The 13086-nt window shown below is 37.1% G+C and overlaps 1 protein-coding gene across 2 annotated transcripts in view; it reads left to right on the top strand.

Annotated features, from left to right (window-relative positions):
* Positions 1 to 9510, top strand: part of ADAM10 (ADAM metallopeptidase domain 10) — a 155444-nt gene extending 145934 nt beyond the window's left edge. For both annotated transcript variants that reach the window (XM_051821954.3, XM_089310446.1), the window contains exons 15-16: positions 3144 to 3270; positions 7263 to 9510. In XM_051821954.3, the coding sequence (XP_051677914.1) occupies positions 3144 to 3270; positions 7263 to 7357 (222 nt within the window). In that variant the 3' untranslated portion in view covers positions 7358 to 9510. The remainder of the gene's footprint in view (positions 1 to 3143; positions 3271 to 7262) is intronic.
* The last annotated feature ends 3576 nt before the right edge of the window (positions 9511 to 13086 follow it).

Here is a 13086-nt window from a genome sequence, read left to right as displayed (position 1 = left end):
TAGGCCTCTTTAAGAGGGCGATACTAGAACAAGAGGGCATAGAGATATTTATGGAAAGACTGTGGAACTCTTCTAATTTCAGAGACTTTTGAGAAAACAGATATAAGTATAAATCACTTAAAGTTTGTTTTTAAAATTAAAATACATTCACACATACACGAACTTCTGCATACATATATATCTATATCTCTTTCCCTTTTCCATTCTCTCTCCTTTCTGAACAGTTCTTTTCTAAATGTCTTTAGTTGAGGCCAAATGTAGTAATGTCCTTACCAGGTTGAAGGGCTTGAAAGTGGCACAGACCACCAGAGTAGCGATGAGATGGGTGCCCTGCAGAGGGGTGACTGGCTTGGGATGCCACAGTGCAGGTAGGGTAAGGAGGGTGGGACTAAAGGTATCAAAGCTACTTTTAGAATTAGCTTATTCCAGGGAAGGTTTAGCAAAAGAACAAGAAAAATCTGAAACTTGTTGCTCCAGAAAGTACGAAAGTACTCAAAGTATTCAGAGGATGGTGAAGACATGTCCAAAAGACACAATGATAACAATGAATTATAAGCCATTGTATAAAATAGGAAACCAGGAGAGAATAAATAAATATATAAATTGAAAGTCTGATGAAGGACAGGATAATTACTTAGTTCCAAATTGCATCCCTACAAAATACTTACTTATCGCAAAAGTCTGGTGAAGTTTGGCGAATAATACCTTGATTAGGTGAACAAGTTAATATCACCAGTAATGAAGTCAAAAGTCATGTGTCACCTGATAGAATGCAGTGAGAACACAGCATCGTTTCTATGATATTCTTATCAAAGATTTTTGACTTGAATCTTAAGAAATATCAGAGAAACTCAAATTGAGTGATAGCCCTATATAAAAAAAAGTATGTCATAATCTTCAAAGGTATAAAGGTCATAAAAGCCAGAAAGACATGCAACCTTTCTAAATGGAAAGACACAAAAGAAATGTGGCAGCTGAATGCCGTATGTGACTCTAAACTGGAAGGTATTGGGACAAATACATGGTAGTAATATATCAGTGCTAGCTTACTGATTTTGATGGTTGTGTTCTTGTTCTCTAGGAAAATACTCTGTGTTGTAGAAATTATATGCCAGAATGTTTAGGAGTGACAGCATAGTGCTAGCAACTTACTCTCAAGTCGTTCTAAATTTTAAAAAGTTCTTTATTTTGTTGTACTTGCAGTTTCTCCGTAAGTTTGAGAGTCTTTGCAAATAAAGCAAATTCCAAAAATGGGGGTTTGGAAATCCCTTATGAACACACAAAAAAGGAATATTTTGTCATACTATGCAATTTTAACATCTATTACTTTAATTACATCACTGCTGCTGGATAAAGTGAATAAGAAATTTGTTACAAAATCCTAAATACAGAAAGTTTTCTTAAACAGAATTTTGTTGGAAATGATTAGCAGTGACTACATATATATTAAAATAATCTGTGTTATGCCAGTGTATATATTTATGGTTTTTAAAGTTATAAATATTTTGTATGATGTTTATTAGTGCATGCTGTCTTAAACTTTGAATGTTTGGAATCACAAAAATAGACTTCAGATTTCTTAAGAATAAATATAATTTTTCTGCCAATAAGATCATACCAGTAATTTTGAAGATATTTTTTGGTTTGGCTCAATTTAATACAATGTAAATGAGAAGTGAAGTTATTGGTTCCTCCTTAGACTGGATAAAGTTTTTGCTTGTTGCTACAATCTGTATATCCTTCCACTTTTCATATTAAAAGAGGCAGTTAACCTATAAATGAGTGAACGAGTGAAAAGAAAAATACTGTGATATAGTTTATAAGATGAAAGCTAAGATATATAAAAGTTACTTCATAACAGTAGTTTGCGTCTCAAATTCCAAGTGAAATAGAGGAAGAGGAAATAGGGGTTTCAAAAGGGATAGAATTTCAGTCTTAACTATGATAGTAAGATAATAGCTTAGGCTAATGAGTATTTTTTTTTTCTTTTTTTTGATAGGCAGAGTGGACAATGAGAGAGAGGCAGGGAGAAAGGTGTTCCTTTACCATTGGTTCACCCTCCAATGGCTGCCGCGGCCGACGCACCATGCTGATCTGAAGGCAGGAGCCAGGTGCTTCTCCTGGTCTCCCATGTGGGTTCAGGGCCCAAGCACTTGGGCCATTCTCCACTGCCTTCCCGGGCCACAGCAGAGAGCTGGACTGGAAGAGGAGCAACCGGGACAGAATCCGGCGCCCCGACTGGGACTAGAACCCGTTGTGCCAATGCCACAGGCAGAGGGTTAGCCTGTGAGCCGCGGCACCAGCCGCTAATGAGTATTTTAAAAATCTGTCATGTAGCAGATAGGGATGCCACCTGCAGTGTCAGCATCCCATTTGGGTGCTGGTTTGAGTCCTGGCTGCCTCACTTCCCTTCCAGCTCTCTGCTATGGCCTAGAAAGCAGTGGGAGATGGCCCAAGTCCTTGGGCCCCTGCACCCATGTGGGAGACCTGGCAGAAGCTCCTGGCTCCTGGCTTTGAATCCACACAGCTCCAGATGTTTGTGGCCATCTGGGGAGTGAACCACCAAATGGAAGGCACCTCTCTCTCTCTCTCTGCCTCTGCCTCTCTGTAACTCTTTCAAATAAATAAATCTTTTTTTTAAAAAAGGTATCCACTAGTAGAGTTTAAAGCAAAGTATATACCTTATAAGCCTTGGAGAATATAAAAGCAAAACAAAAAGAATAGTCTATAAGATGCATAAAACAAAGGAAGTAATCAAACCAGAAAATATTTAATAAAATGGAAAAATACAGAATAAGCTGTATACAAGATGACTTTAATTTTGCATGTATATGTATGTGTGTATGTATGACATAGTTATATATAGGAAAAACACTGAAAGGAAAATAAGATTAAGTGGCTTCCCCTAGAAGGTGAAATTATGGATGATTTCTGTTTTAACCTTTGTACTTTCTTTTATTAAGAAAATTAATTTATATGTGCATCTATATGATAAGTGATGTGTATATATAGCTCCCAAATGGCAAATGTTCTTTAAAAATTAAAATGTACTATGTAATATGTTCTTATCTGTATTTTATGTAGTATAAAATATTCTAAAATATTTTATAGTTTTTACAGTGGAAAAATCCGTTTATTTCCAGGCTCATTGGTGGGCAGTGTTGCTTATGGGGATTGCCCTGATCATGTTAATGGCTGGATTTATTAAGATATGCAGTGTTCACACTCCAAGTAGTAATCCAAAGTTACCTCCTCCTAAACCACTTCCAGGTAAGACTATCTGAGTGAGGTATATGTTTTATAACTCGTTACTAGTTAGCAGGTAGAACTGAATTGTACTTGAGTTTTTAGTAACTAATACAGTGTTTTTGTCCTTGAGAATGGGGTTACTGAATGAATGATTCAGTTTGTGTTTAAGTATGCTTTTTATCAATACTCTGTAGTACTGTATTTAGTGCTAATTTATTCTGAGTGTCTAATAATAATGTATTTAGGGGCAGGAGTTTGGTACAGTGGTTAAGATGCTTTTTTGGGACATTCTTAATCCATATCAGAGAGCCAGGGTTTGACTCCTGTCTCCACTTTGTGTTCCAACTTCTTACTAATATGTACCCTGGGATGCAGTATGTGGGTTCCTGTCACCTGCATGGGAGACCAGATAAACTTGCCTCCTGACTGTGGCCTCACCCAGTTTTGGCTATTATGGGTATTTGGGAAGTAAATCAGCACGTTGTTTGCCTTTCAAATAACAGATAGATAAAAAAATTTAAAAATATGTATTTAGAACTGAGAAATTTGATTTTTTCTTGGTACTTGTTTTCTTGTTTTTGTTTCATAATCTAATGTTGTCTCATTTTTACTGTGGTAGTTAAGCTTTTTTAAGTTATTGGTCTTTGTGTTATAATTACACTTCTGTATTGCTTTTTAAAAAAATTTTTAACTGATACATAAAAATTGCACACATTTATAGTGTGGTGTTTAAATACATGTATACATTGTATAATACTCAAATCAGAGTAAAGGTATTTGTTCTAATATTTATCTTTTTTTTTTTTTCAAGATTTGTTTATTTATTTCAGAGATAGAATTACAGAGACAGAGAGAGGTCCTCCATCTGGTGGCTCGCTCCCCAAATGGCTGCAACAGCCGAGCTGGGCCAATCCAAAGCCAGGAGCCAGGAGCTTCCATGTCTCCCATGTGGTTGCAGGGGCCCAAATAATTGGGCCATCTTCTACTGCTTTCCCAGGCCATAGCAGAGAGCTGGATCAGAAGAGGAGCAGTCAGGATTTGAACCGGTGCCCATATTGAATGCAGGTGTCTCAGGTGGCGGCTTTACCTGCTACACCACAGCACCGGCCCCTGTCATTTCTTTATTGTGAAACATTTAAAGTTCTTTCCTGCAGCTTTTTAAATTATTTATTTTATAAAGGTTTATTTTATTTATTTGGAAGACAGACTTACAGGGAGAGAGATCTTTTATCTGTTGGTTCATTCCCCAAATGACCACAACAGTTGGGGCTGGGCTGTGCTGAAGCCAGGAGCTGGAAATTCCATCTATGTCTCTTACATGGATGGCAGAAGCCCAAGTAATTAGGCCATCTTCCATTGCTTTCCTAGGCATATTAGTAGGGAGCTGGACCAGAAGTGGACCAGCTGGCACTTGAACCAATACTTGTATGCAATGCCAGCCTTGCAGGTAGTGGCTTAATCTGCTCTGCTGCAATGCCAGCCCCAGCTTTTCTTTGTGTTTTGTTTTAAATGCAGTTGGTAATCATCCATGGTCATCTTCCTGTATAAAGAGCACCTGAATGCCTTTTGCCTCTCTAACTATAACTTAGTATCATTAATCAGCCCCCCAACCCCAACTCATAATCACCATTCTACTTTTAATTTCTATTAAGATCAACTTGTTTAAATTCCATGGATCATGTGGTACTTGTCTTCCTGTGACGAGCTAATTTCGCTTAACATAGATACTTCCCTATCCTTCCCTGCTGGATCTCATTCTTTTTTAGATCTCAGTACTGTTTCATTGTGTATATGTACCTTTATTCACTCATCAGTTGATGGCCACTTAAGTTGTTTCCACATCTTAGCTGTTTGTGAATAGGGCTGCAGTAAATGTGGAAGTGCTTATCATGTATCTCTTTGACGTACTAGTTCCTTTCCTTTGGATATATACCCAGTACTGGGATTGCTGGTTCATATGTTAGTTGTATTTTTTGAGGAATCTGCATATTGTTTTCCACAATGGCTGCACTAATTTGCATTCCCATCAAAAGCATAAAGGAGTTCCTTTTCCTTCCTCCCTTCCTCTCTTGGAGGGGGATGGAGCAGAGGAGGAAGCAGGTAGTAAGAGAATTAACTGGTTCACTCCCCAAATGCTTGCCCAAGCACCAGGACTAGGCTGAGGCCTTGAACTCTATCAGGTCTGCCAGGCAAGTGATAGAAACCTAATCACTGGAGTCAGGAGCTAGAATCCAGTATTGAACCCAGGTATTCAGATATAGGATGTGGGTATCTTAAATACGGCTTCCTCGTTGTGGTTTCGAATGTGAATTTCCCATCTCTGTTCCTGTTTTCATTGTGCTCTTGAAGTATTTTCTGGCACATAAGGTTATTTTCCCCATGGGTGATGGCTTATGGAAACAGAAAGATCCCTATCTGTAGGAGAGTCTTAGGATAGAGGCTGCATTCAACAAGTGACTGCAGTCAAGTATTCTTTTTTTTATTTTATTTAAAGATTCATTCATTTATTTGAAAGGTAGTGTTACAGAGAGGCAGAGGCAGAGAGAGAAATAGATGTTCCATCCACTAGTTCAGTACCCAAATGGCTGCAACAGCCAGAGCTGGACCGATCTGAAGACAGGAGCTTCTTCCAGATCTCCCACGTGGGTGCAGGAGCCTATGGACTTGGGCCATCTTCCACTGCTTTCCCAGGCCATTAGCAGAGAGCTGGATTGGAAGTGGAGCAGCTGGGACTACAACCAGTGCCCACATGGGATGCTGGTGCCAGAGGCGGTATCTATACTGGCTATGCCACAGCGCTGGCCCCTCAAGTATTCCTTATCCTTGAGAGCAACTCAGTTTTGCTCTCCACTCTAGCTCTTGAGGAGACAGCATTAGAGGAGCTCTTTAGAGTAAACTCTTGACATTTGGAGAAGGGTAGAAGGCAGCTGTTCCAGATTATTTGATCCTCATCTTTTGATGTCTCCCCGTTTCCCTGTCTTTGTGGCTTTTGTGCTGCCCACAGGCTACTTTATCACAGCAGGTGTGGGATCAGACCCTGTCCCAAGGCCATGGCAGGGCACAGCCAAAACTAAATGACAGCCATTTTCTCTGCTACTTCCTCCAACAAATCTCTCATGAAGCGTGCTGCCTCAAGCCAAGTCCACTACCATACACCAAGTAATTCAAAACTAGAAATGTTCTCTGATTTTCTCCATGTTCTTCCACTTCTCTTATGTTACCCATTTTGGAACAAGAGAGCCCACTAATCAGGCTAGGATGGTATCTCAGTGTGAATCAGAGATATTTGATTTTGTTGTCATTGCTTTTCTGAAATTCACAATGTTATTAGCGCTGTAGACTTTTTGTTATTTTTAAGAAGGTTTCTAAGAGCTATATGACATTTTAAAGATACTGTTGTCAATGTGGTCTTGTTTAGTAAAAGTATTTTACTTGTGTATTGATTTCATTTAAAGTAATCAGCAACTTTAACAACTAGCTACCCTTTACTGAACACTTCCAAAAAGTGCCAGGCACATTTACCTGAATTCTGTACTCTTCACAACAGACTGTATGGGCTCTCAGGCTTGTTTTATACACCACGCACCTCAGTGTCTTACACTTGAAGTCTTTTTTTCGGACACTTCTCTCTTTAGCTCTGTCCTCAAAATCTGTGATACTGATGAGGTGAGCATGTCTAATGCTTGTGGTTAATAGGCATTTGAAATGTGGCTAGTCTTGATTGAGATGTGCTAAGTTTCAAATACACATCAGATTTAGAGGACATTATAAAAGAAAGAAATAATTTGTTAATTTTTTGTTTATTACATGTCAGGTAAATGAAATGGATGTTAAAATTATTTTGCTACTTTCTTATTTACCTTTTTGGGTGGTTTTGGCTGTGTATGTGGCTCATATTATATTTCTGTTGGTCAACACTGATTTAGAACCTTTCTTATCACAAAAGCAGAAATTTTTTAAAAAGATTGAAAAGCTCATGTTAAGTCAGTTACATTTTTGTTTGTGACTCACAGGCACTTTAAAGAGGAGGAGACCTCCACAGCCCATTCAGCAGCCCCAGCGTCAGAGGCCCCGGGAGAGTTATCAGATGGGACACATGAGACGTTAACTGCAGCTTTTGCCTTGGTTCTTCCTAGTGCCTACAATGGGAAAACTTCACTCCAAAGAGAAACCTATTAAGTCATCATCTCCAAACTAAACCCTCACAAATAACAGTTGAAGAGAAAATGGCAAGAGATCATGTCCTCAGACCAGGTGGAATTCCTTAAATTTGAAAGCCTGAAAATTCCAATTTGGGGGAGGGGGTGGGAAAGGAACCCAATTTTCTTATGGACAGATATTTTTAACCTAATGGCACAAAGTCTTAGAATATTATTATGTGCCCTGTGTTCCCTGTTCTTCGTTGCTGCATTTTCTTCACTTGCAGTCAAACTTGGCTCTCGATCAACTTTTATCACAAATTGAAATATATTTTTTTCAACTGCCAGTCAAGGGTAGGAGGCTCGACCACCTCAACATTGGAGACATCACTTGCCAATGTACATACCTTGTTATATGCAGACATGTATTTCTTACGTACACTGTACTTCTGTGTGCAATTGTAAACAGAAATTGCAATATGGATGTTTCTTTGTATTATAAAAATTTTCCGCTCTTAATGAAAAATTACTGTTTAATTGACATACTCAGGATAACAGAGAATGGTGGTATTCAGTGGTCCAGGATTCTGTAATGCTTTCCACAGGCAGTTTTGAAATGAGAATCAATTTACCTTTTTCTTCTGATGGAGTTGGTTCATACTTATTTTCCCTTTATCTAATGACTGCTGTGAGCACGCGTGGTGATGCTGAAGACCACTATGCAGTGCTGTGCTAACTGGACACGAGCACCGTGCCACTGCAGAGTTAGTTCCTTATGTGAATGTCTGATTCTGCTTACGTATTGTAAACTGTCTAATTCAATTCCATTTTTTCATTGATAGGTGAAATTTTATTCATGCTTTCATAGAAATTATGTCAGTGAAATGATCTTTTTATTTGTAGCCTACTTATTTGTGTTTTTCCATATATCTAAAGAATGCTAATTATGTTTTTTGTCTGATATGGAAAAGGAAAACTGTCTTCATCAAAAATATTTGAACAGTTTTTTCAGCATATCATCACTGATCATTGGTAACCACTAAAGATGAGTAATTTCCTCAGCTAGTAGTTGAAATTGTAGATAGGTCTTCTGATATTTTTTTCCCTAAAATATTTTAACAGTAATGAAGGTGAAACAGCACAATGTCCCATTCCAAATTTATTTTTTAAGCAGATGTAAATAATTGGCATTTCAAGAAAGAGAAAGCAAAAGCATTTAATGTATTAACAGGCTTATTGCTATGCAGGAAATAGAAGGGGGCATTACAAAAAATTTTAAGCTTGTGACATATTTATTGCTTCTGTTTTCCGACTACATCACTTAAATTAGAAATAAACAGCTATGATTTTCCTGGCTTCACATAGGAAGCAAAATTTAGGGAAGGTTGAAATGATTTCTGTGTTTTTGGCTTTTTTTTTTCCTTTTTTCTTAAGAGTATAAGGTTTACACAATCATTCTCATAATGTGACGCAAGCCAGCAAGGCCAAAAATGCTAGAGAAAATAATGGGATCTCTTCCTTGTAAACTTGTACAGTATGTGGTGACTTTTTTCAAAATACAGCTTTTTGTACATGATTTAGAGAAAAATTTTGTACATGAAACCCCAGATAGACTATAAATAATTCTAAACAAACAAGTAGGTAGATATGTATGAAATTGCTTTTAAATCATTTAAATGCCTTTGTTTTTGGACTGTGCAAAGGTTGGAAGTGGGTTTGCATTTCTAAAATGGTGACTTTTATTCTGCAAGAGTTCTTAGTAACTTCTTGGGTGTGGTAGACTTTGGAACATGTAAATTTTTTGCTTGTAATGTTATCCTGTGGTAGGGTTTGGCAGGTGTACACTGCCGTATTTTATTTTGAGTCTAAGTTAAATGTTTTCTGAAAAGAGATATGTGCACTGAACTCTTTCCACTGCAAATCAAGATGTGGTAAAACAAAAGGATCAAGACAAATGAGATCTAATACTACTGTCAGTTTCATGTCCACTGTGTTTTATACAGTATCTTTTTTGTTCACTTTGGAAATTTTTACTAAAAATTGCAAAAAATAAAGTATTGTGCAAAGATGTAAGGTTTTTTGAAACTTGAAATGCATTAATAAATAGACTTGATGAAATCAACTTGAAGGTTCTATACTCTTTGAACTCTGAGAACTATCAAAGGAAGCTTCTCACAAGGCAGCTTTTCCTTTCTAAATGAAAGAGTTTGTTGAGCAGAAAGAGTATTGTCTCTTCCCATGCAAGTATAGATATCTTAACTCCTAGTCTGGAGTACATGTAGAAAATTTCCAATTAGATTTTATGTGTGTGTGTCCACACAATGGACATTTTAAAATAATTAACTGTTGGTGTTGTTTTTCTAATATCCAGTGCTTGTCTTGGAAGAGCTGAATCATTTTGGAAATTTGTGGTCTTGTTTATATGTGTTTTTCAAAGTTTTGAATGCTACTTATTTATTATGATAGTCTTTCATGATAAGTATATGGGTGTTTTAAACTTTCAAACTAGAGTTTTTCTGTTTTGTCAAATTTTTAGAAAATGCGATGAGAACTGACATTTATGTTATCTCAGAAAGGAATTGTCAGCCTGCAGTCGTGCCCTGCACAGAGTGATCTGTGCTCAGTTTTTCTTTTTTTCAAGTGAGACTGGCTATAAATAAGTCATATCTGTTAAATAAGTAAATATGCAGTACTTTTACAATAGAGATACTTTATTAATTTAGGAACATCAAAATATTTATTATGTTTAGTTATCCCTAAAATCAATATTAACTCAGATAACTACAAGCTTGGCATTTTTACTTGTAATCGCTTAAATTTTATATAATTTTCTTGAAGAGTAGCAATTTCATAAATTTAGGCACCAACTGAAAACCAAAATCAACAGTAACATGAACTATTGCAAATTCTGTACTTAGTGTTCCCCATAGTGTCAGATAATATACAGTTTGGACAAGGACTTACTTAAGAAAAAGGCAGTTTCATAAGATCAGTCTTGTTTCCTGAGGTATCTTCAATACTTTGTGGTGCTTTGGTTACTCCGTTATTGTCCTATCCACAGACTAGTGAAAACAAGATTTGCTCAAACTGAGAAAACTGCTGTACTCTCTAAATTTTTTTTTTTTTTTAATTAGAGCCCACTCCAATCTTCTGATTCACTCCCAGATAGCCTCAAAGGCTTGGGCTGGGCCAGGCTGAAGTCAGGAGCTGAGAACTTAATCAAGGTCTTCCGTGTTGGGTAGCAAGAACCCCATTACTTAAGTCATCACCACTCCCTCCCAGGTTCTGTATTAGTGGGAATCTGGAGTGAGGAATCTGAGCCAATGCTTAAACCAAGCACTCCAGTGTGTAATGGGGGTATCCCAACTGGTGTCTTAAGCACTAGACCTGCCACACATTATACTCTTAAGGCTTTGTTTGTAGTCTGTATATTTCAAGATGTAGTGATTATTCTTTCTGTTAAGATGGTATTGGTGTCCTTGGCATCTGTGAATCCGTGAGTGCTTTCACTTGAGAAGACCTGTAGTTTCTCATTTCTAATCAAAGGTATCAGCATCGGTATAGTAAATCCATTATCAACTTGGACTGCCCATCCTCACAGGTACAAGAGGAAAGAATCCATTACCCAAATTTCAAGGGTCAGGAGTTCCCAAAATTAGGGAACAATTTAGATGTAGTTTTAAAGGAACTGCCAAGGACAGTTAATATTCAGAGAAGTCATTAAAGTTGTAAGAAATTTTAGTATCTTCCAAACTATTTTTGACTTACAAGAAACTAGAAAGAAAGTCAATTTTCTCCACAGAAAAGCAGCTTCAGTTTTAGCATCTCTCATTTTAAATTCTTGATTGAAGACAACTTCTGTTTGATTTATTTATCCTATTCACTGCCACTTTAGTTTTTGCAACTGAATCCCACCTGTTTATATGGTTAGAATGTGAAAGTTGAGCCCTTGTGTTCTACATTGCTGTATTGTTTGGTGTATCCTAGTTATATTCATATATGCACTGTTTTCAGTAGAAATTCATATTTCATAATTGATAAGGTTTTCAGAGTGTCTGTTCTCTCCTATACAAAAATCAACAGAATGCTAGGTTAAAGCAGATTGTTGAGCAAAATATTTATTCTCTTCCTGTTCTTTCGTGAAATCCTCACTAAAATGACAGTGATAATCCAAGGACAAGGTGAATTGAAGAGATAAGAACAAGAACAAAAGTTTGGAAACTGCAAAGCAGATGGAGGAGTAGTATCTGACTTGACAGACCCAGGAAAGCCAGATCCTAAACCAGCAGTGGAAACACAGAGAATGTTCTGGTATGCACTGTTAAGATTTGGGGACATAGCCTTCAAGACTTTCTCTATGCATACAACTAAAAAGCATAATGCGCACACTTTTGTAACTTATTTAATGATAAACTGGTATTGTATCTATACAACTTTAATGACTGTAAAGACTGTGTTCTAGGGATGTATTGTATGTTTTTAAACCAGTTTTCTATTATTTGGATATTTAGGTTTCCGATTGTTCATTATTTTAAACAATCCTGTAAGGAAATCCCAAGACTAATAATAATAAAATACATCCCTAACATGAAATTGCCAGATTAAAGGCTTTTTAAAAGTCACTGATAAAAATTATGATACTGTCTTCCAGGTGATAGATGTGCAAGTTATACTCTTACCGTTAGCATGTAAGTTTTTAAAATCTGAGAGGCCCATGCTTAAAAATCCATGTGTATGCTACAACATGAACTTACTAGAAATAGTAGAATACCCCTCCTTAATTGAATTGGTTAGATCTGGACTTAATTCAAAGGGCAAATTTAATGCCTCAGTTATGGTCTCTAAATATAATTTTCTTCAAAGGAACCAGACTGCCCTGGATAAATGGACTGATTCCAGGTATACAGACAGAAATGTATGAGACAGTCCTAGAAATCTCTCATAATCAGTGTTCTGTCAAAAAAAATTGAGGAGGCACCTTCAAGGTCAAAGCTGAGATACTTTTAGCATCTGTTAGGATGATATGTGCAGAAGATCAAAACTCATTGTGTTGAACTCTATGAGTTGATGATCGTGTAGAGGATCATAGTTACATTTGGAAAAAAATTCTATTCAAGTTAAAGTGAGAGAGTTAAGGTATTACTATATTGTCCCCCAATGGCAAATGGCTCTAGACAATCATCAGCAGTGACTGCTCACCTCACAAATGGATTGCAGACAGATTTTGGGTCTCCTAATGGAAGTATCTCTGCCATCTATAAGGCAGTCCTGCCAACAGTCAATTTTGGTCCTGTTCAACATGGGAAGCAGGATACACAGGCTTCCAAATCCAACCACCACTTAACCAGAGGTATAGGGGACAGAGGAACAAGTGATACCATGAGGGATTTGATCGACAAAATCCAGACCCAGGAAAATCACAGTCCAAATGATTCTGGTTCTTCAAAAAAAAATAAAGTGCAAGGGAAACAGAAAAAGATAGATTCAAAGAGACTTAGGAGATAGAGCTAGGAAGACGATTTATAGACTTTCTTGATCCTTACCCTGATTTGTACAAACTTAAAAAAAAAATCATTTAGTGTCTTGGAAATTGACTGGATTTTTTACGGTACTCAGGAAATTTACAGTTATTTAGGTGTGATAATGGTGCCAAAGTTGCATTTTTTAAAAGGAGCGCTTGTCTTTCAGATATGCATGC

The sequence above is a fragment of the Oryctolagus cuniculus genome, chromosome 12, assembly GCF_051225735.1.
Source record: "Oryctolagus cuniculus isolate XC-2025 breed Fujian yellow rabbit chromosome 12, ASM5122573v1, whole genome shotgun sequence".
NCBI lineage: Eukaryota > Metazoa > Chordata > Mammalia > Lagomorpha > Leporidae > Oryctolagus > Oryctolagus cuniculus.
Note: the sequence above shows the minus strand (reverse complement) of the source record. Positions and strands in the feature narration are given on the sequence as shown.